Raw genomic sequence first — 23,427 nt, 5'->3', positions numbered from 1 at the left:
AGATGCAGAATCCTCCCTGCAGAAAGCACACCTCGCAGTGACATCTGGTCAGGGATCACTGTCAATGGGGCAAGCGACAGTTTCTTCCAGTGCTTGTGACACCACCTGGAAGGTTACATATAAGGCATGTAGAGCAAGTGGAGCAAAGAGCAGCAGGTTAAAAACAGAATCTTTTGAACAAAGAGCAAAGACCTGGGAATCAGGAGATACAGGTTCTCTTCCAGGGGCTGCAGTAAAATTACTGTGTAACCCAAAGCAAGCTGCCATATCTATAGTCAAAATTAAGCCAGTCAGGCTGAATTATGAAGTGCTGTTTGCAATGTCTCTAATTCAGTGAAATCTGTGATAAGAGCCTAATGAAACTGGTGTAAAATTAATCTAATAATTAATAACAAATCATTGCAAAATCAGACGGGGGAATAGTTGTATTTGGTATACAGGAAAGCTGTTGTTTTTCTAATTCAAACCTATGTTTGTACTTTCCTGTTTATCATGTCCACATTTGCAAGCAATAAAAGGGCATTATGTGCTGGTCATTCCATCTGCTTTTGAGATAAATCTATGTTAGCATTTCAAAGGGTCAAGGAACTCTCCAGGGCAAACAAATTCTGGAGCACTGATGCCAGATGGTGTGTATATAAAGCGGAAAATGAGAAAAGCAATTTACTCTGGTTCTGTTCCGGGGAGAAGTGTCACCCAGGAGGACAGCAAAAGAGGTGAGAAACTACTGAGGAACTGTACAGGCAATTTCCTTCTTCTGTATCATGATGTTTTCTTTACATCTGAAAAGTTTAGGTACATGGAAGAGCTGTGGTTCTTATTCAGGCAAAACTTCCAAAAAGATACTAGGAATATGTAACTAAAAAATTCAGGGTTAAACTAATAACTTTTATAAAGAATTATGCATTAAACTATGTAGCATGTTCTAGATTTATCTGTATAACTAACTCAATATGTAGTCTTTTAGAGAAATTTTAGTCTCACAGACAAAATGGTTTTTATCTTCCATGTTTGACTGAACTCTACATGAGAGGCAGAAAATAAGTGATCAGATTCTTAAAAATAAGTTAGCATAACCTCACTGAAGGTAAGGTGGAATTTATCCAACTCAGGTGCTGACCACCATCCTATAGTCCACTGTTAGCTCATCTGTGGCTGCATTAAGTGTTTTTATGTCCCAGTGAGCATAAGAACTCTGCAAGTTTTAGGACTAATCACTCTTTTCTTCAAATCTAGTGAAGCAGTGGAATGTCTCTCGGAAGAAAAAATCATCAGTATAAGAAAATTAAAATCATTTTCTTAAATGCTGAAAATAATAATATAGTTTTATTTATTTCCTGAACTAATGCTTTTTTTCATTGGCCACCAAATGTCAAAAATATGTAGCAGAAGTTTTTAGACATGAGCAGAGGAAAGGGAGAATGGGTGACCTAATATTTATATGTGCATCTCTGCTGAGCATATTTTAATTGTTTATATGTGTGGCTTTTCTTAAAGCAGACCTTTGACTTTCCCTAGAAATAAAGGGCACCAGTAAAGACTTCCCTCCACACAGGAAAAGAACTGAAAAACGATGCTGAGGTTTGCTGTCACCATCTTCGCTGTCATAACATCATCTACCTGCCAAAAGTATGGATGTCTGGAAGGGGACACCCACAAACTGAAGCCAAGTCCTGAGCCAGATATGCACGAGTGCACGCTGTATTCTGAATGTAAGAGTGGAAATGGTTTTGCTGCAGCTAGCCTGGAAGTCCTGCTTCGTACACCCTAATTGTTCTGGCCATTCCTGTAGTTTCTTAAAAACATTTAAGATGCAGTATAAATTGCATTTGAAAAACCTCCCTCAATGGCATTTTGCAGCATGCAAATCAAGAGGAAGATTCTGGTTCTTAACAAAGTCAGCTGCAAAACTCCCAGTGGCTTTCTTTATCATCTTTTAAAAAACCTGATGCAGTTTACTTTTTTTATATCTCCATCTGCTTGAAGAGCTTTACAGCAAAGATGGCCCATTGTCATTAAGTGACAAAAAAAATATTAATTTAAATATTAATTTAAATGTATTTCCCTCTTGATTGTACTAGTTAATTAACTACTGTCCCTATTAAATAATTGAAAACAGCAATCTTTAATTAACTGTAGCAGATTACAATTGTGTGTAGTTTTCCACACAAATTGGAAACAGTTAAACTTCCATAGTGAGCAAAGTAAGCATATTTAGTGCATTTCTTCAATTCTCTTTTTCTGTTTGGTAACTTTTAAAATGAGTACCCCTCAGCATATAACATCTGGCAGAATACTCGTAGACTTCGTGGGGCTGACTGGGCACCCCTTTACAAAGCAGTGTTGATGCCAGTCCCTCTCACTTCTCATTTACACTGCTGCTTCCAAAACCAAAAGTGTAAGAGCCTGGCTGCATCTGGTTAGTACCAAGAGACTTTATCATGTTATGGACCAAAAAGATTCATCCTACATTTTTAGTCTTCCAAACATAGTGTTAAAGAAAATCCTTACTGTAAGATCTTTGTTTCATTCCCAACAGCTTCCTGTTGCTATGCAAACTTCACAGAGCAATTGGCTCATTCCCCAGTAATTAAAGTAAACAACAGCTACTGGAACAGATGTGGGCAGCTCAGTAAATCGTAAGTCAGCTTTGATGTTGTCTGTGTCCTGGTTCAACAGAGCTGTGCTGTGGCAGCCACACAACGAACGTTAACTCCCTGCAGACGGACTGTCCCTAGGTTGCCCTGGAGAGAATGCCACCCAGTCCCCTTCCATCACCTCCCCGCTGTATCTGACCAACACCAAGCCCTTCTTTTTCTCCTCTCACAAAGCCCATCAATCCCTAAGTACACACGGTTTGTGCAGAGGAATTTATGCCTCTTTATCAATAAAAGATTACATTTTTTAAAGTTTGCTTTCAGTATAGAACCAGATCTGGCACTGCAAAGCAGACAGAAACGCAACAGGTAGCAAGCACGCTGCACCTCTGCACCTCTACAAAGCAACCGGCACACAGCAGCCAGTGTGAACCCTCCTCAGCACAGGCCAGGTTCCTGTCCTTGTTAGGAAAGCTGATCAACTAGATGATTAACTCTTCCAAACAAAATTCACAAGAGGACAGAAATAAAAACTTCTGAATACTTAGAATAAAAATTCTTGTAGTCCTGTGGGTTTTGTAACCATGAAGAATGTCTTCATAATTAAGATTTTTAGTACCCTGTTAAATGTTAGAGCTGTGAAACATGGCAAGATACAGAAATGAAAGAATGAAAGTACAAAACAATTAAGCAAAAACAGATGTGCAAAAGTCACAGCCATTGCCTGCCACTCCCAGAAGAGCTGTGTTTTTAAGTAACTTCATCTGGCTGTGGGAAAATCTGAAGATTAGTGAAACCATTAGACTACAACTTAGAAAAAAAATATTGTACTATAGTTTTAAAATATTTTATTATTGCCTTGAATCATCTATGCCAGGAAAACTCAAGGCCTTGAAAGTTTATGGAAAGCTTACACAAATAGGGTTGAAATATGCATGGAAACATTTGTGCAGCCTTTAGTTGGCTACGGTAATTGCACGGTCAGAGTCTATACACAATGCCAAAAGAATGAGTTTGGAACCTAGCTACAAACAGGACAAAATGATACTTTTCTGTGTTTTTCTCCTAATCTACAGTATTGTATCCACATCAAAGCAGGTCTAGAAAATAGAAGTTATAGCCCTGATGCTGAGAAACGTGTTTATTTGTGGCATTTCTCACCCACCACAGCTGTGAAGATTTCACAAAGAAAATCGAGTGCTTTTACCGGTGCTCTCCACATGCTGCTCGCTGGATCCATCCCAGCTACACTGCTGCTATCCAGTCTGTTCCGCTGTGTAAAAGCTTCTGCGATGACTGGTAGGTTCACCTTGTTATCAAAGTATCTTTATTTCGTTTTAATATGCCTGTGCTACTCAGGTGTCAGAAAGCACAGGTGCATGAAGCACAGACTTCCTGAGCAAGTAGCAATAACATTTTATAGTGCTGCAACACCTTTGTGGCTTTTCACTTGTTTTTCCTGTTTGTTTCTTGTTTGCCATCTCTACCTTTTCCTCTGCTAAGCTACTGCCTCCAAAACAATAACGTCACAGGCTGAATGCAGGATGGAGTCATTTTTTGTCACAGTTTAGTGACTCAGACAGCACCGCCCTGCTCCCCATGAGGAAGAGTGATGCAGCGGCATCAGAAAAGCATGACATGAGAGAGCATTCCCCACATGTACAGGCACTAACAGCAGTGAGGGCCCGTCCACCCCTTGAAATACCCACATCTGTAAGTTAGCATTTATTCAGTTAGCATTTCTAGTCTAAATACTTGACCATTAAATGACACATTTCTTTTTGTGTGTAGAAATGCACTACAAAATCATAAAAGCAGCCAGGTCATGTATATTTTGATTTTTTAAATATAATTTAATCGTATTTAGCCTTTTCTTTTTCCTACCATAATCCCTGTCTCCAAAGCCACTTCTAAAAGCTTGAATCTCAGAGAAACTTGCAGACAAATAATGCTAATAATAATAACAGTAATGAGCAAGTGTAATAGCATTTAATTTTGCTTCCCAAAATACAGCATCAGGGAATCACATTACTTTTTGAGTGCAAGACATGTATTGGGACAATGCAGCACCCTCCCCCCATCCTGAGTCTTGGAGCAGGAGCATCATATCTAGGTGGAGTAATAAGATTTTTTCAGGGGTCCATATCCAGCATGTATCTCTCCCTCCCTCCCTGAGATGTTCCATTGTAAATAATGTCGTCGTGCCTTATTCAAGTCCCAGCATCACATTCGTGTTGTGCCTGGTAACTACAGTAACTTGTCTGCATGGTTGAATTGGTGTGAAGCATGGTACGAGCAGCACAGGCTGTGATCACACTGTGGGACTGTAACTGCTAGTGTCCCTTGAAGGTAGTGAACTGTGAATGTCTGAACCCCTTAGGCTGCCCTCAAAATCATGGAAAAGTGTTTTCATACTTTAAAAATGTTACCAAAGAGTTCTTCTTGGAAGCACAAAACATACAGAACACATGGTAACATACAGCCACGTTCTCTTTTGTGCAGCTCTGTAGTAAAGCTTATGCAACTTCAATATTATTGATGCATGGATCCATTTACACTGTCATCTCCTCTCCAAGGGGAAAGTCATGCATGCAACGTAGTATTTTGGTACAATTTGTCTTTAAACATGTCTACATCGTCTTCTGCCAAGGAAGGAAACAAGAAGCATGGCTTGTAGTTGTAATGGAAGATAGTGAGAAGGTCTGGTCTATTTCTCAGCTTCCCTAGAATTTCCTCTAGTGATGAATTTCATTTCTGTTAGGAAATTCCATGTGCCTCAGTAACAGATGCGTCATGTGCAGTCTTCCTGCCCACATTTCTGGCAACCTTCTAAACTAAATACGGATTATTGACCTCCTTGAAGATAAAAGACTGACACCCTGAATTTGCCTCAGTGCTCAGAATCTCAAACGTCGGTATTAAATATCACTGAAATGTGAATGCATTTGGATATCAAAGCATCAGAGGTGCCACTGGGCTTTAAAACAGACCTAACAGGCAAAGCGATAGAACACCAGTATCTAAACCAGATGTATCCTAAGATAATTTAAATAGAATCCACATCAGTAGCACACAAAGTCATCAAATTGTTACATTCAGTGAAAATGTAATGATGAAAGAAAATAGACTCTGTAAGTTTAGTTTGCATCCATTCAAAATCCTTTTCACAATGAAGTGGTTTAAGCCAGACTTAGTATAAATGAGATTTATACCCAAAATGTATATGGTGGGTGAGCATTACGTCACAAGATCCTCAGTGTTCCCTGGATATTACCAGAAGATCCAGGCAAACAGCATTTTTAACTTTCATTGTTGAAAAGTGTGTGTGTATGTGATCGGGAGCTGCTGCACAGGGAAAAGCAGTTAATTTGCCAGAATAGGGAGCCTCGTGGTAGAGAGTAGGCTCTGCTCAAAGCAAATACTGAACAATGATCTATTGCCCTTGCTGGCGTCACAGATGCCTGGCCTGAATCAAAAATGTAGAGATGCCCCATTACTGCGCATGCTACTTCGTACGCCTGCCTAATGCCAATGTCAAACCCATTCCCTCACCCTGCTTAAGGCCTGAGGCTAGAGAAGAGCCTGGACAGAATTCCTACCCTTTCCTGTGATTTAAAGTACCATTTTTTTTTCATGTTCTATTCATTGGAGTCCCTTTAGCGTGCCGTAGCACTGTTAGTGATGTGACCTACTTTCTCTACATGCCGCGAGTGTGCCTGCTGCATACTGTATGTCTTTGTGGCCAGAAATGTGCAGAGGACTCTGAATGAGCAGTGACTTCATTTAAAAGAAATTCATCTGACTGGCTTGAGGCCTTCTTTTTCTTCCTATTGTCTTAGAATTCCTTGCTCCCTCTAGTCATAAAACTATTGCTTTTAAAAGAGCCTGAGGTACAAGCCATTTTCTGACCCACCTGTGAAGTGGCCCTGTGCCATTTAACAGAGAAACAGCTGATTATAAAGAAAGAAAAAAAAAAAAAAAGAAAAAAAAGAAAAAAAAAAGAAAAAAAAAAACAGCTTTAATATAAAAATATCCTACCCACTGCACATAGGGTGCTGGTGTGTTTGGAAAGGATCTTTTAAGTATTTATGTCCATGTTTCTCACGGGTTGTAATTAATGTTTGTAGAAGCCACTCATGGATTTCTGGACAGCAGTAATCAGACTTTTCAGAAGTTGTGATTTTTCACAAACTTAGCTTCCTAATTACTTCCATAGGGAAAGAAAAACTGATGAAAATAGAATTATCCCTTGTTACCTACTTATATAACAAACCGCAGAGTCAGGCAATAATCATAATTAGGAAACATCTCATCTGACAATTCTGTAGGTAACAGTGAATAAAAATTCTTTAATAATCATGTTTTATTCAGATTCCCAAGGAAGACAGAGGTATGATATGAATACCCTAGTTCAGTAAAACTCTGAAATACACACTCCTAAGTTTGAAAAGTACAACTGAATGTGACACTAATTAGAAAGAAGAAGAAAAAAAAAAAAAAAAAGAAAGAAGAAGAATAATAAATAAATAAATAAATAAATAAAACTGTTCTGCCCTCCCCTAAACCCCAAGGGCTGCTCATTCTTTTCCCATACACTGTCCTCATCCATGTGCCAGGAGCACTTTTTGAGAGGCCATGAAACATTCCTGGTCAGGGAACCCATGGGGCTGAAAACTACTTAGCTAAATAAAGGAAGGAAACAAAACAAGTAAGTAAGTAAATAAATAAATAAATAACAAAAAGCCCATGGGAAGGGCACAACTACTTTCAGTGGATGTGCTAGTATTAGGCAGCTCGTAGTAGATATCGACCTACTTTGCTGAAAAGCAATGGATTTAAGTGCATGATTAAAGCGAAGGACGTGCCTACATGGCTTGAAGAATCAAGGGCTAATTGTTGAAGCTGATGCTGGTATGTGGAGAGTTCAAAGATGGTGATTAAGTAAAAGTTTGCATTGCTGCTCAGAACTGTGGCGTGCATTCAAGCAGGTGAAGTGACCAGCGCTAGAGAAACAGCTGGCACTGGGGAGTTGCCTCCCTCTGTCTTTCTCAGCCAGGCTACCCAGCAACAAGCCAAAAATTCTAACAGTCCCTAATTGCTCATCCAGCCATGGCACAATCTGGTAGGATCTGCCTATTGGTGTCATATTATATTAATTTATCAAATTGCAGCCTGTATTTCCAGCAGAGCCCCTAGATCTGGCAGCACATTCATGGATAAACACATTTAAGCACACGAGTCTCCTGCCCCAGAAACTTCAATGTGAAAATGAGAAGCAGGAATATTTTAATCCTAATGTATGGTTTCTGTGCGCACTGCAAATATGCTTAAAGTCATTTCAGCCACCAGTGCAATAAAAGTGCTAACAGTTAAGTTCAAATGTGCCTGTACCGGTCTACTCTCTTGTAATTAGTATTTGTACTTGAGCAACACCTGAAGTCCTGGTGCTAGCTGTGACCTAATTTTCGAGGCACTGTGCAGTGAAGGTTCTGCAGATGTACACATCCTCACCTTTCTGCAACTGTAAATGTGCTGCAATGTCTAGTTCCTGTAATTCTGTGACTATGTGACAACCTCATATGTCACTGTAAAATACAAAGCTGCTGTCCTTGTGGTATCAAAATAGTTTTGGAAACATGACCCTGAAGATTAAAAAAGACAATCGGAAAATACGTCCAAAAACATTCATTATAAATGCAATGTTGAACAACTCTTACTTTTTGAAAGATGTGCTTCATGGTTTTGGCACTCTCAATTATTGGTGTGAATAGTCTGCCTGAAGCCATTGAGACTAAATTTAAGTAGATGTTAACTGATCTGCAGGAAGGGATCCTTAGGAAAGGTAAGAGCCAAAAAGTAGAACATAAAAGAAGTGAAAGGAATGAAGGAAATGATGTAGGATAATGGTAAATCATGAGAACTCTCATCACATAGACCAGCCAGAGGCATACGCTACTGGTTCCAGCCTTCTTACCGGCTTTTCTTTACATTACTGCTTACGACTTAAAAATCACTTAAAATTTAAAATTTTAGAACTTCTACCTTACAAGTCTCTTATTTTTCCTCCTGCACTTCAAGTTTAACTTCTTTGAAAATGTTCTTAGTTTATAAGATTTTGTTGTTTCTAGTTTTTCCCTCTGTCGATGAGCAATCCTCATAGCAATCCTATGCCCAGGGATTATCATTCATCCTTTCCCATATTAACTCATAAATAGGAACTTTCCCTACTTCCCTCTCAGGTGACAGTTCACTTTTAGTGTACCTGCACTATGCCATGATGTTGGCAATGAACATTCATAAACTCCTTCCCACGCAGTACTTTCTCACTTGGTAACTTCAGCAAAATTACCCAGGCAGAAAAGAGTGCTGCTCCTCCGAATGTGAGCCCTTTACTTAAATCTGTGAGTGTGAAGTGCAGTGGGTGAAATGTTTAGTTTTCATTGGGATTTAGGTCTTCCTGTCCAGTTCAGAGTTTATGTACATGTCAAGCTAAGGTAATGTGCACATTTAATGTGCAGATCAGTTGCTAAGATGCACTGTGTGACCATATCAGACTGCTAGCATAGCCCTCAGATTTTTTGAGCTGAATCTCCATTCTATAGTCCACTGAAAAACAGTAAGAAAAATAACTCTCTTCCACACTGATCTCCATGAAGGTTTGAAGCCTGCAAAGATGATTCTACATGTGTTCATAACTGGCTGACGGACTGGGAATGGAATGAAAGTGGAGAAAACCGCTGTAAGAATAAATGTATCCCATACAGTGAGGTAAGAAAACGTGGTCGATAGGGGCAGAAGAAAAATGACATTGAGTTCTTTTCCTGAATATGTGGATGTAAAATGAAATATGTAAATTACTTTTACTTCAGGAGTTTCAAGCTATACCTACATCAGATTTTTCAAATCTATACATTTTAAAGCATTTATATTTATGTAGATCTCTCATTAAATATACACACACTTAGTTAATCACCATACATACCACTTGTGATACTAGCATAAATGTTCAAGCAGCACTGATATGTTAACCACAGTGGGGGTTGGACCATAAAAGATAAATGAACCTTGGTCATACAACAGAAAAGACATCGAGATACATTTTATAAGATTCCTTAGATGATGCAGGGCTTTACATGCCCCTGTCTTTTTAAACTGCGATGTAAGTTCCCAAATCACTAGGAATTTTTAAGGCTTTCTTACTTTTTAGACTTCCTTGCCCTTTTCCCTATTTTACATTCTCATGTTCAAGTCCTTCTCCATACTCCAAACCCCTAAGTCCTTGCATTCTTCTAATTGTCTCCTTTTTATTCTCCATAGACCTGTCGTATCTCTGATGAGCATTCTCTTTTGTGTCTGCCAACAGCTAGACAGAGCTAACTTTGTTCTGTTTAACACTGGAAGTTAATAAGCAGCACTGACAAGCTTTCTGGGAGCTCATCCCATCTTTCTGAGAATGTTTGATAGTTAGGATAAATAATTTCATGAAGAAAAATGTATAAAAAGAGAAATTGCAAGATTTATGGGAGCAAAATTGCCTGGAAACTGATCCACAGACGTTCAAGAGTCAAAAAGGATTTTTTTCAAGTGACTCAAGTAAGTTTAGGATCAGGGCAAGATTATACAGCTCAAAACTGCTACATTTTTTGAATATTATTAACAATTGAACTTCACCAAGTATATAAAAACTGTCTAAACTGAAGAAGTGAACAGAACTTATGTGCAGTGCTTAGGGACTGCTAATATGGCTTGCAGAGATCCCACATTAGTTGTTTTGAAATCCGTTCAAGTGCATGTGCTTCCAGAAGTCAGTTCAGTAACTGATATAAGTGGGAAGTCACAGTCCAGTTAGCACAGGATTGGTGTCTGCCCTGTAGAATTGGCACTAAAAAGTAACAGTGACACTAATCAGCAGGCTCAGGAAGGTGGCCAAAAAACAAATGGGCTGCAGAAAGTTACAGCTTAATTTCCCAGATATGCTAAATCATCAGTAGGTTCAGGCGAAGTGAAGGCAAAATGATAATCTCCGTAAATAATCTCCAGTCCCTGTTCAACCTGTCCCTAGTCCAGAGCTAGAAGGGTTCAACCTTAAATTCCCTGGTACTTATTTCTTAAAGAAAATATACCATCTGCTGGGAAAAACATGCAGCCAATCCAGGGGTCTTATCACTTGAAGCCAGACGCAGCTCTTCCTGAAATAAGTGGAACCACACCCCACATTGCCCATGTTTTTTACCAAACATAGGCTTGCATGGTAAGTAAGAATAAAGATGAAACTGCTTCAGATCAATTAAAAAAACACATTTCCCGTATGAAAATGAGATGATATAAAAACACTGGAGTAACGTGGTTTGCACCCAACTCATGGAAAAGAAAGTTACTGTTATCTGGAAGGCACAAAAGGCTCTCCAATGTCAAAGTGTTGTGGACAGACCCTTGCTTTCTTTTGATGCTCTCAGCTCACACGGAGGAGCAATCAGCAGCCCTACATTTGACATATGCATGTGGTTGTAAGGACTATTTGGAACAAATGCTGAATATTAAGAATGTGCAATGGATTGTAGCCAGTTTTAGCCTGGCTAAAGCGAAGCACATTTTATCATAGCTCTCCCGGCGGAGTGCTTCCCAAGTGCTGTTAATGCACAGACTAGAACACTCTTCAAGAAGCTGAAGAATCAGAAGCCTTTGCAGTAAATTAGGGACATGTTTGTTAAATGGGCTGTGAGCACTGTTTGTTTGCCACAGCATTCTGGCTATGCTCTGATCTTTAAACAGTTAGGAGGAAGGCCAACATTAAATGACTAATTTAACAAGTAGAAGAGCATGAATACATGTTACAGAACCTGTGGGAAATAAGAATAGGATGTAGCCATGACTCTTGCGTATGGACCTAAGGAAACTCACATGACAACTTAATATTTTAAGTGTGATTAGGTGAGAGCAGGTAGAAATCCAGAAGCTGGACAGGAACTGGAAGAAAATGTCTCATGCTGCTGAAATGCACAGGAATGGCTGGAAAGAAACAGCTCAGGTCCAGCTGCCCTAAGAACACGAGAGGAGAACTAGATGCAGCAACCTTTCCATTTCTGACCCTGCATTGCTCCCAGCTGGCAGTGCACTAACCAACCTCTGCAGTCCTCCAGCAAATGGAGCATTCACAGAGCAAGCCCTTGCCAGGGCTGGAGTGAACTGAGATGTATTACAGACTAGAGCTTTTGGGGCTTTTTGGAATGGATTCTCCATTATTTGCACAGGATAGATTTCTAAGTCAAAAGCGGTGATTATATTTCATCTCATCTGCCTTCCAGCACAGTCCAAGTCAGCATAGTTTTGCTCATGGGGAGATGAGGAGACATCTCGCAAGGAGAACTTGCAGAAAATCTGTGGAGCAGAAGCTGCAGGACTACAGATGATCGGTCCCACTTCCAGACGATAGATTTAACTGTGTAATCATTAATTGTTTGCACACAGAACCCCTTCCACACAGAAGTCTCCTGACAAAGATAGGGCACCTTCTGCTAGATTCACAGTGTCAGATCTTTGTATGCACTGCTGCTGATGATAAACCAGCACACCGTCCAGAAATAACAGCACAAAGAGAAACGCTGTCACAATACTGAATCAGTGTCATGTGCAAGGACTCCTTGTGCTACCACAGATGAAACATGTCTCCCTGCAGAGAGATCCTGGTGACATGGTCAAGGTGACGAAGTGAATCAGTGACACAGTCCTGCTGCCTCATCCCCTGTTTCAGTCATTAACAGTCTCTCTCCTTAACTTCCAAGGCTTCTACTCCTGCCATCTACATCCTTCCACCCCCAGCTTCGTTCTTAGCTTTGCTTGGGAAGTATCTTAAGCTTCTTTTAGAAACATAAAAGATTGAACTTCAACAACACATGACAGAAAAGCAGGCAAGATAAAGTGCTCGGCCTGCTCTGTGCTTGGACATGGTAACTCCTAAACTAATATTCTTTAGGCAGGCTCAAGCTGGGAGGACAGAAGGTTGTCACAATGGGGGCCTGGCAAACAAGAAATACCTTTTTTGTATGGCTGCATGGGTCCTGTGATGCAGAGGCCTTACAAAATGATATAGCATCAAGAACAGGACAAAATCACTTGCAGAGAGTGCAAGAAGCTGCAGTTTGCAATTTCTTGAGCCAGAAAGCCCTTTGCACCACTGGATAAAGCACTTCAGAGGCAGACTGGGGGCCCACAGTTGTATGTCTTCTTTTCATCAAGTAGTTTATGAGTTATGTCCCTTCTCTTTGTGAGGTTCTGCCTGGTCACGATGTACACTGCAGCAGGCACAGTGTGATCCCACAGAGCTGTGACTCCACTGGGCTGTCTCAAGCCTGTAAATAAAGAGATTCCAGTTTTCAAAACACTCAGTCTGGCACTTTCAGCACTACTCAGAGCCTGAGACATGTCAGAGTGCCCTGACATGCTGCAAGTCATCCAGCCTCTTGTACACAGCTTTAGTCTGTCAGCCCCAGAAAGCTAGCTGGGCCAGCAGCCCCACGATGGAAACAAAGGGCTGGCTCTTCATCACATTGCACTTCGTGTAATCACTCGCTCTCACAACAGGCAAATCTCTTTTGCCAGTGGTGGGACTGGATAATATTTTAAAGTGATGAAGTATGGCACAGAACATGACACTGGATGGCTGTAGACTGCTTTTTTTAATGTTGTACCAAATTTTTAAAAGTGTTGTTTACCAAATTGATACTAATTGATTTAACCCAATTATTTGTAAAAGAAATTGATGCCTTTCTTATTTGACACACAGATGTATGCAAATGGAACCGACATGTGTCAGAATATGTGGGGGGAATCATTCAAGGTGAGCGAATCCTCCTGCCTCTGCTTGCAAATGAACAAGAAGGACATGATGGCAGTCAAGCATCTCCTCTCTGAAAGCTCAGAGGAAAGCTCCAGTATCAGCAGCAGTGAGGAGCAGGCCTGCCAAAAGAAACTCCTGAAGTTTGAGAAAATGCAGGGAGAGGAAAGGGAAGAGGCAAGATGAATGTTGGTGGATGCATGTCAGGAGGAGAGAAATCATCGTGGAGGCTGGGCTCAGGGCATCGTGCCAGCCTGCCTTATCCCTCACTTCCGAGAACATAATAAATCAATGGTTGGTTATATTCATCCTTCTCTGATTTTTTTTGCATCTGCATCACAAAGCTCCCAGGCAAGTTAGCGCAGGTGTGATCTTGTGACTTGAACTGGAAGCCTGAAGGTAACATCAAGGGGTTGATTTTCAAATATGAGAAAGCACAGGCAGCTCCTCAAGACTTAAGGTGGAACAGTAAAAACTGCAGACCTCTGGAAGGCCGTGCTAGTAATGCGCTAAATCTTTAACCTAAGCCCTTCGCTAGTGTAGGGACAATCACTCAATGTCACAAATTCCGGTGTGCCAAACACTGCTCAGACAAAGAAGAAGTGCTGAAGGCAGAAATAGGTCAGTAAGCCTGGATACTGGCAACTGAAAATGTATTTATTTTGTATTTAAAAAGAAAAGAAAAAAAAAAACCTTGCATAATGGGGGATTGTGATGTATTAGATAAATCCCTGGATCCATATATGATATATGGCCAGTATAAAGTGGGTCTGGGCCCTTTACCTGAAACAATAGCAGTACCAAAGTACAATATGAATTTGAGCCATAATTTAGAGTGCAGTTAATCCCATGGAACAACTACAAACAGAATGAGCTCTGACAAACAGAAGCATCGGGGAGGACCCAGTTCAGGTTTTTCCCATCAGTATTTCTGCTTCCCAGCAATACTGCTACCATCAAAGTAAAACTGAGATCTGCACCAGTCCCAGGAGGACTTATCAGGTAAAGATGAATGAAATCCTGCTTTCACTTATGCTTGCATGCCTCCTCTGACATCACTGGAGGGCAAACAGGTTCATGCCATTCTGTACAGCCTTTCACTGGGGTATTACCAGGGCAATCACAAAAGGATTTAATTTGTGGGGTCAGATTATCATCACGTGAAAACCAGAATCCTCTCAGTGCTTGCTGTGGAGCGAGACACCTTACAACATTCAAGGATCTGGCCCACAGTTGAAACAATGACTTGGCACACCCTGTTGAACTAGGAGAATGTTAAAAATCCATCACACTCTTCACTGGGCTGTTTGTTTACTTTAGTGGTTTCACACAGCTGCAATGGTAATGCTAGACCCATGAGGTCACGCTCTGCTCCTAACCAGCTTCTCGGTATATTTAACAATGGAATAATTCCTACCAGTATTGCATTGTTTTCAGAATGATGCTTTGTCACATCTGTATTTTACGCCTACTCGGTTTGTTAGTTCTACAGTCTGAAAAGTAAGAACAAAAATTTAGCCTTCTGTTAAGCTCTGCCAGCCCTTTTTCCCCTTTCACCTTGTTCTTTCCTGCCCTTCTTGATTGCAGAGGCACCTGAGTCAGAGCAGAAACTTTCCTTTCTGTTTTGCTGTGCAAAATTAATTCAATAATTAATCATCCCCTTTCACTAGCATAACAACAGCTTCTGTACCACCACTGCCAAAGATTTCCTTTATATTGTTAAATTTAGCACAATTGTCTCTGCCTGCATCTCTGCTCTATTTTTCCCATCCCCCTTTATTCTTTGCTCTAGCGAGCTAAGTCACCCTTGAAACCACTCTCAACAAAGTTCTTCCATGCTTAGTTTCAGGATGACCCATGAGACTGGCCATGCGTGCTCTTGAACAGCACAGGATCCTACAGCAGCTAAGAGACCAAGACCATTCAGCTCCCATTCATAACTTTCCCACTGACTCACGATGTACCCTGAGCAAGACATTTAACTCTTCTGTGACCCCGGTGATTTTGCAGGGCGACCATATTTCTTGTAAACCATCTCTTTGCTAAGCCAAAAAGTCAACCTATGCAGTTGTCCCTAACACAGAAACTGTCCCCTATGCTTTGGGTACTCTGATTGATTCAGGTATGTTTGGTTCAAATACAAGTTATCTTCCAGAAATAGCTCTAGTCTTGATTTAAAATTTCAAACAATGAAGAGATTGCACTTGACAACTTGTTTCCTCAGTGTTAAAGATTATCACTAATTTAATATTTGTCATGTTTCAGCTTTCAGCCACTGCTTTTTTGCTAAACCCTTCTGAACAGCTCATTCCATTCAGTTTACATATCATTATAAGACATTCCCTCTGCCTTCAGACCATACATACATTTCTTCTCTGTACCTGCTCCAGTCACGAATATACACCCTAAATTGTACACATCAAAACCATACTCTATGGCAGCACTAAGGGTGAGCTACAGAAAGAAGACCACATCCCTGCCTCTTCACACACTTCCCAAATTGCACTGCCTAAGTCTACAAGAGCATCATTCTGATTCTTTGCATGCCTCCAGTGTCTCTGTGTTATGATTTTTTGGCATTATGCTCTTCCAGCTCCCTTATCCCAGAAGTTTGAACTGCGATCCTAATTCTCAGGTGTATTGCTTTGAACCAGGCTGTACTACAAACCCTTTGTGTGAACGGACCAACCTTCCTACGCCACCATTTGCTCTATCTGCTGTGTGCTTTCAGTAACTTACCTCTTAGACAATCTCTGTGTCCCTCAGAAATGTTATCAGTGGTAATTTCAGATTTACAAAAAGATTAGCATGAAGGGAAAAAAATAACACAAACCACTAAAAAACAAACTACAAAAGCATGCAGTGAAGTGCATGCTTTCACACCAGTGAAAAGAAAGATCCAAGCTACTGATGACTGCAGACAACCCCAGCTAATGCTGACTTTATTTGGTGCCTTCTATGCATCACAGCAGAAAAGCACATGCCCTGCTTCCGGACCCACACTAGCCCAGACAACTGAAACATCTCTGTTTTTAGTGACACTACGCTCAACTAAGATCTTTATCAAAATGTCACAATGGAAGATCAAATGCTTTGTGAAACATGTTGTGAAATACGTTTCTACAGTAACCTGTTGGAACAAGCCCTACAAACTTTATCAATAAATTAACTTTCACCATGACAGCGTTGATAACAATAAAAACGAGTGCCAATTATTGACTTACCTGCTACCTGGCCATGCACCACCTTTTGTACAGTGCTGCCTGGTGTCATGTTAACCATAATACAGCTAACTGGGTCACCCTGCTTGTTCCATTTATTTAGTTTTCTTTCCTTAAATGTTAGCACAATACTATGACTCTTCTGGAATTTCACTGAAATGCCAAGAGTTATTACAGATGAGATCTCTCTGGACAAATCCATTAGAGCTCCTTAGTATAGGTTATCTGAGCCTGCTGCTTAAAAATTATTAATGTTACTCATGATGATGAACCTCCTCTTTAACTACTCGGTGACTGGAAAGAACTTCATCATCCTTCTGCAATGCAAATACTTAATCCTACATTTATTTCAGTACTAGGCATTATTAACAAAACCTGCCCTCTGCATCTTGTGCCGGTGGAAGGCTTTCTTCGTCAATTGTTTTCACGTTCAGTTTAGTTGTGCCAGCCACAATTTCCTGTATTGTCTCTAGAGTCCCCGGTCTATTTTAGAGTTCATAATTCTCCATTGATATTGATTGCAATATAGCTTCCCTTTTAAAAAATAATAAGCATCGATAACGATGACATTTTCAACTTCTGTTGCATTTTTCATGTGCAGGTTTCACTAAGAGCATTTTATAAATATTAATTAATCTTCAAAATATACCTGAGAGGAAGATAAGTAGTGAGAAGCAAACTGAGTCACTGAGAGAGAGTCAGTAAGAAACTTATCTGATCACTGCAAGTATTGCAGAACTAGGACTAGCACAAACAAGTTGTTTCAGAGCCTTATTTCACCCTGCAAATGTGCTTTGTAAGGTATTCCTTGGACAAAAGCTTTTATGTAAAAACTATAAAAGGAATTTTATGAAATACAATATCACAAAAAAGCTCACAGTAGAACAAGCTATTAAACAACGTATTTCCATGCAACTTGAATGATAACAAAATGATAAAAAATTATCATTATGAGTTTATTTCAGACAAATAACCTCAAAACAGGCTAATTTCCTTTACTGAGATACAACCAGCCTGCTAAAAAATAAATGGGTGTAGATGAGATATAGCCTTTTAAATGTTTTGATAGCATTTTTATAACATTCAATGTGACATCCTGATAAGGAAACAGAGAAAAACAAAGTGCAAACAAAATCAGCATAACAGAGGCACTCAGCTGGCTACAAATATATTAGAATATTACTGTGAGTATGTTGTCTTTACATTCCTTTGCTAGGAATTCCAAAGGATCTGTTCTGATTCTAGTCAATGCTTTTGTTCATGTGGACAATGAAGCAGACATTTTGCAAGCACTTTGCAGGACAAGATTAGAGTAAAAATGACCAGAGAACTAGTCCAAGCCCCCCAGGGTGAAATTCAGTAAAGGAAAATGAAGAGTGCTTGCACTGAAGAAAGGCAAGTCAAGGAAAAATACAATCAGGGAAATAAATGGCAAGGGAACAGCAGAACGGCCAAGGAGCTGGGATGAGTATCAGCCGCCTTTGCCATTTACAGCTGAAATGTTACACTGTGGAAGTTTTTATCTTTTAAGGCTTCAGTATATGCAGAGCCCTGGATGTCCTGACCCACTGAGCAAGCAGATTCAGGACCTGCAGCCATCCTACTAACAGCTACAGAGTTCGTGACATATCTCACATTCCACGGAGGCACTGCTTCTGGAATGACCCTACTACACGCACAGGCCGTGGAACGTGATGGCTATAGGCAGAGTTTAACTCTATCCATCTTCTCAATGAAATCAGCTCCCAAGCTCTGTCAATACAAGTACAATACTTCCTAGGAGAATGACTATGTGAAATAAAGGGAATAAAACTAGTGGAATTTGTGCACATTTTATGGTTATTTTCCTCCCTTTTTTTTTCTGTTCAAAAGTTTTGCATAACTGGGATTCTATTTAAAATTTGTCACATGCTCTGGACAGCTCAGAGGTCTGTTGTGTGTTTGCTTTACTTTATTATCCTAGGGAACACGGTGATTTAGACAAGAAGAGTTAAGCAAGGAGTCCAAAAAGCATTAGGATTTGGATTACAAATTGAAACATGGCCAAACTTTACTAATGGCAAGACTAAAAGACCCATGTTCCTGAAGACTGACAATTCTCTAGCACAACTCATTTTTCCTTTTGTTAAAAAAAGACTTGCACCTTCAATAAAGTCACCTTAGTGAGAAGGTCAGTGTGAAGCTGCAGGACAACTCTAGACAGACAGTAAAAAAAAAAAGCCAAGCTATGAAATCAATCATCTACTTCAGGTAAGTGTAAGAACACAGTGAGGATCAGACCCCAACATCAAGCACCTTCCAACACCTCCAAGAAAAGGTTGCAGAGATCCTTCCTACTAAGATTTAACATCAGAGAAATGAGAGGAGGAAACTCTCCCTGCTGCACAGTTTTGCTTCCCTTTAGCTACTAAAAACATATCTCTTCTGCCTCTGTTTTGATCACCAACTGCTCTCCAAGTCTTAGTATTCTTTTGGCCTCCTTCCTTAGAAATGTAGCAAGCTCTCTATGGAGTTTGCCTTGGTTCCCCTCTCAGACAGCTGTGATTAATTCAATGTTCAAGCTCTTGAGTTAATTCTCTCATTAGATCACTTTCCTTCTTCATGAAATGATTATTCCCACAGGAGAAATGAGAAAGACTAAAACAATATTGTGCTAGTATCTGACACACTGCATTCAGGATGTTTACTTTAAATCAAGTTGCCTGGAATTGCTCCAGACCAATGGCTTAAACAAGAATCTTTGAATATCTTCTTCTAGTTCAGCGGGGAACTAGAGACACGCATGTTGCACAACATTCCCATTTCACTGGAATTCCTCCAAGCTTCCTGCTAGGTAAGTGTACCCAGAACACAAACCTCTCCACACAAGTAGGTCAGATGACACCATCCTTTCATTGCTAGGGCATACTTTAAGACTGAAAAGGTTTTTCTTTTTTGGGTTATTTTGGGTCACATACCAATCACCTTTCTATCCACACTACTTGTGAAGGTGAACCCTGCAGCACAGCGCTGAAATACTGCCAGTGCTCCTGAAACCACAAGCCATTATCTGCTGTGTGTTACTCACCAGGACTCCCACATTCTCTCTGGAGGCTCTTGCAGCTCAGGTGTGCTCCCCAATTCTGCTGTTTGCCAAGTGGCTCCGCTGGGCATGGCTGGGCATCAAAGGGCATCGCCCCATCCAACTGGACAGCCTGCTACTCCATACCTGTGGTGCAAAGTGGATGCTCGTGAGAGTTTCTCAATAAGCACTTTAAGAATGCTAAATCTGTCTGGACTGACAACCGTGATATCACGCAGTTACTTCAGTGTCACCTTTACCTGAAGCCATGTTGCAGTGAGAGTAAGAAAAGAACTTAATTACTAATTCCAAAAGAGACAAAAGCATTCACAAAGGCTTCTAAAGACGAGCAGGACAGGAAAAGGAAGGCAGTTCAATGAGCTGTACAATTTCTAGTAACTAACTGTTCAGCTGATAAATGGGCAGAGATATCACCACCTTGCTGGTCGTGTGAAAGCTTTGTTTTCACGTAAACAGTGTATCCTGGGGCTACCTGTGCAGAAAGGCTAGCTTTGAAGGCCCCTTCTGCTCTCCATCTTTGATCAGCTCTAGTTCAGATCTCTACCCTACACACACACAAATAATTGTCAGGATTCATTCATTCGCAGGGGAAGAAAGGTAATAGCTCTTGGGTGTGGCCCAAACCTGCCAAGAGAGTCTTCTCATATCTGGCTTAAGTCTGGACAATGCATTATTTCACTGCAAAGCACAACGCCTTTTCCCACTAAGACGGGAAACATCCAGACCCTGAAGGGAAGTTTCTTCAGCCACTAAAGCCTACGTACACCTAAGTAGACAACAGGTTTGTGCAGGTATCTAATTAGAATCTAGTGCCTGTGGCTTATTAGAGGCTTTCGACTGCGAGTAGACAACATGATAACCAGTCCCATGGGGGTGATAAGGGGTTATCCACCACTCTGTCTTTCGAGAAATACCTTGAGAGTAGCCAGGGAGCCTCTTTGCTTGTCCATGTTGCATGAAAGTGAACTCCAGGAGCCTCTCCCATCTTAGCCTGCCAGAGGCAGCAGACTCATGCAGCAGGTAACTCCTCTAAAAAAAAAAAAATAAATAAAAGAAATTGGCAGAGACTGCTGATCTGCATCATTGCCCTGTGCATGCAATGGCATCCAGGGTAAATGTGACACGTGGGCAAATTTAGGCCTTAACAGAGAGAAGATATTTTGGAAGTGTAAGAAGTGTAGCTTAGTGCACTACAGGTATTTCTACTCCTCATAAGCTCTTGATGGTTCTGTACGTCTGCAGCTTCCCTGGGAGAAGTTTGAGTTCAAGTTCTCATGAAATGTAAGGAAGTGGAACAAAAATGGTTGTCGCTTCTGTGGGTTTTGTGACCTGGACACCAAAGCATAGAGTAAGCTTCTTTCCTTTGTAGTGAGGCTGTCCAACACCTCTCATCAGATAGGTCAAGTGCATTAAAATATGGGCAAGAACATTAAAATACAAGTAGTAGCTACAGTGGGTAACAAAAGAACAGCTGAAAAACAGTAACTGAAAAGGCAGATTGCAACTGGCCATACCACTGAAAGATTACAACAGATTAGTGCAGAGGACAAAGTCCAGATATACTCTGCAGTTTGGCACAGGAAGTGAAGAGTTCATTCCCATTGGAAATGGGGGAGGAATCTGACCTGGCAAATTCTGATCGACTTGCATGGAAAGGGATTCCCTATCACAAAACATCCCACAGGGTTTGTCATACCTGCAAATAGCCAAGGTATGAGTTTCCCGTCTCCTCTGCAACAGAGAACTTTAGCAGACAACCCTCATAAGGATCACTTCGGGGATACTGCTTGAATGCTATGTCAAAATGATCCCCAAAGCTATAGGTACAATGGAGAGGCTTTTCACTGGAGGCAGAAAGGCAACATTTCAAATCAATTATTTTTTCTTGTAGTTTTTTGATACTAAAAGCTTTCCATCTTTACAGAGTTCGGAAAAAATAATAATTATCTTACCTAACAAAGACCTTCCTTTGACAGAGAACTGCAACACCCACACAAGTAATACCTTTTAGCCACCCATTTTTGCTGCACGTTCAGAAAGTACCATCCTGTAGAGACAGCACCATCTGCAGGATTTGAGAGAGGGAGCACAGGCACCTTACTCAGCAGAACACTGCCCAGGCATCTGGAAAGGTTTTCCAGAGAAGCCTTCAGCCAGGGAAATCTGAGCAGCCACAGGACTCTGCGGGATAACGTGAGAAGGACTGCAATCCTTCCTGGTGCTCTGGCACAGCACAGGTTTTTTTCAAGAGGAAGCCTGAGTAGCTTGTCTGTCAGATTATCCCACTGAGGGGTCTTGGTACCGTGACGGCAGCATTTCTGTGCAAGCATGGGCAGTGGTGCACACAGAAGAGCAGTGAGCATGCCTTTTGTGTCGCCTGTCCCATATGTCAGTCAGCACTCAGCTGGTTTATTGACAAATATCATGTTAGGGGTCTATTAAATTAAAATAAAAGACATTTTAACTCCTTCACTCTAATAAGTTGTCATTCTTTGGTGTGTGTTAATCAAAAGGCTCCTCGCTACACAGTATAATTTCACACTGTCAAAAGTACTTTCAGATTTATTCCTGAAAATCTACAGCTTGTTTTAGGAGATACATAACAGTATACAGGAGCATTAGCTCCATCTTGTATGGCTTCTGTGCGGTTATAAAAAAAATACGCTGAAGCAGTGCCCTCTTCAGGATGTAGAACCATCCAGCCACATTAATATCGTATAGGACAGGCCTTCGGGGCAAAATCAGCAGTCTCAGCAAAGCTCTTCTGTCTGCAAATTTGGCGCTATGGTGTGAAATCCTAGTGCTGGCTAAGTGTCTAACAGCTGACATCAGCCTGCAACTGAGCCACTGGCATTTAGGAGAATTGTAAGCCTTTTACTCACAGGCCACTTCCGATGAATAAAATGTCAGTGCAAAGAGGGGTCTGGTTTCTTTTACCGATTCATCAATGAAAGAAAAATCTCAAAGTATTTGTTAGCCGAGCTCCAAATTTACGTTGCCTCATACCAGCACACATCCATCTGTGTGTGCTTGCAAAAACCTTATTTTTCTATCTAGGTCTATATTTTCTGTGAGTATTTTTTTAAGACCAGCTTGAAAGGTAATTTTACCATTATAATGTCAAGAATAAAATGCTGATGAATGGAGAAACCAACAGGCCCCAGGGAGTATCACAGTTCAGATTCCTTCTAGAAGCACATTTAAAAGTTATTACAATGAAATGCAGAATCATGAGAAAAGCCTGAGGGGCCATGACCATTGTAACTGTAAGCAGACATGTTTTTCTTTCCCATTCTCACAATAAATAGATATGGAAGTGTTCCAAGAGGCTCTCTGATTGCTTTTTGCTTTGGCTGCATGTCACGTTGCTCGAATGGCTGTGGAAAACTCAGGAGGGATGCTTTTGTCTCTGAATCAGTGCTGGCTTTGCCGGACCCACTGACTGTGCGCGTGTAACTCAGTTTGTGCTGCTCTTCCCTCAGTCAGTGCCCAGGCACGCAGTGACTCAGTGAATTACACAAAGATGGAAGCGTGCCGTGCCTCAGGATCAGCTCTGACCCCTGGGACCATCATGGTACTTACTACGCGGTGCAGTGATGAAGCATCCATGAAGCATGAAGAGGAAGGCCCAAGCACAGCAGGATGCCACACAGAAAGCAGTGTGCAGGCTGGTTGTGCCTTTACTCAGTGAGC

The 23,427-nt window shown here is 40.9% G+C and overlaps 1 protein-coding gene and 1 long non-coding RNA gene across 5 annotated transcripts; one reads left to right on the top strand and one right to left on the bottom strand.

The window, feature by feature from the left end:
• The first annotated feature begins 564 nt into the window (after positions 1–564).
• On the top strand, positions 565–13,739 carry LOC101794114 (riboflavin-binding protein). Of its 4 annotated transcripts, none has more exons than XM_005012519.5 (6): positions 565–716; positions 1,498–1,712; positions 2,540–2,639; positions 3,768–3,896; positions 9,254–9,365; positions 13,381–13,739. In XM_005012519.5, exons 2-6 carry the CDS (start codon positions 1,574–1,576, stop codon positions 13,615–13,617), a joined length of 717 nt encoding a protein of 238 aa, XP_005012576.1. In that variant the 5' UTR covers positions 565–716; positions 1,498–1,573; the 3' UTR covers positions 13,618–13,739. The 4 variants fall into 4 exon arrangements, with proteins under 4 accessions (XP_005012576.1, XP_005012577.1, XP_005012578.1 ...); XM_005012520.5 differs by having other exon boundaries at positions 566–716; positions 1,501–1,712; XM_005012521.5 differs by having other exon boundaries at positions 567–716; positions 1,556–1,712.
• On the bottom strand, positions 12,489–23,366 carry LOC106014874 (uncharacterized). The gene is made up of 4 exons (XR_011811165.1): positions 21,687–23,366; positions 20,649–20,763; positions 19,720–19,860; positions 12,489–12,946 (listed from the first exon to the last, which is right to left on the bottom strand). It is a non-coding gene; the product is annotated as an uncharacterized lncRNA (long non-coding RNA).
• Positions 23,367–23,427: the final 61 nt, after the last annotated feature.

The sequence above is a fragment of the Anas platyrhynchos genome, chromosome 8 (genome assembly GCF_047663525.1).
Source record: "Anas platyrhynchos isolate ZD024472 breed Pekin duck chromosome 8, IASCAAS_PekinDuck_T2T, whole genome shotgun sequence".
Taxonomy (NCBI): Eukaryota; Metazoa; Chordata; class Aves; order Anseriformes; family Anatidae; genus Anas; species Anas platyrhynchos.
Note: the sequence above shows the minus strand (reverse complement) of the source record. Positions and strands in the feature narration are given on the sequence as shown.

Excerpts from the sequence above, each read along its gene's own strand:
- LOC101794114 (XM_005012519.5), top strand. The coding sequence starts at position 1,574 with ATGCTGAGGTTTGCTGTCACCATCTTCGCTGTCATAACATCATCTACC. Across the intron at positions 3,897-9,253 it reads AAAAGCTTCTGCGATGACTG|GTTTGAAGCCTGCAAAGATG; the intron begins GTAGGTTCACCT and ends ATCTCCATGAAG. Across the intron at positions 9,366-13,380 it reads AATGTATCCCATACAGTGAG|ATGTATGCAAATGGAACCGA; the intron begins GTAAGAAAACGT and ends TTTGACACACAG.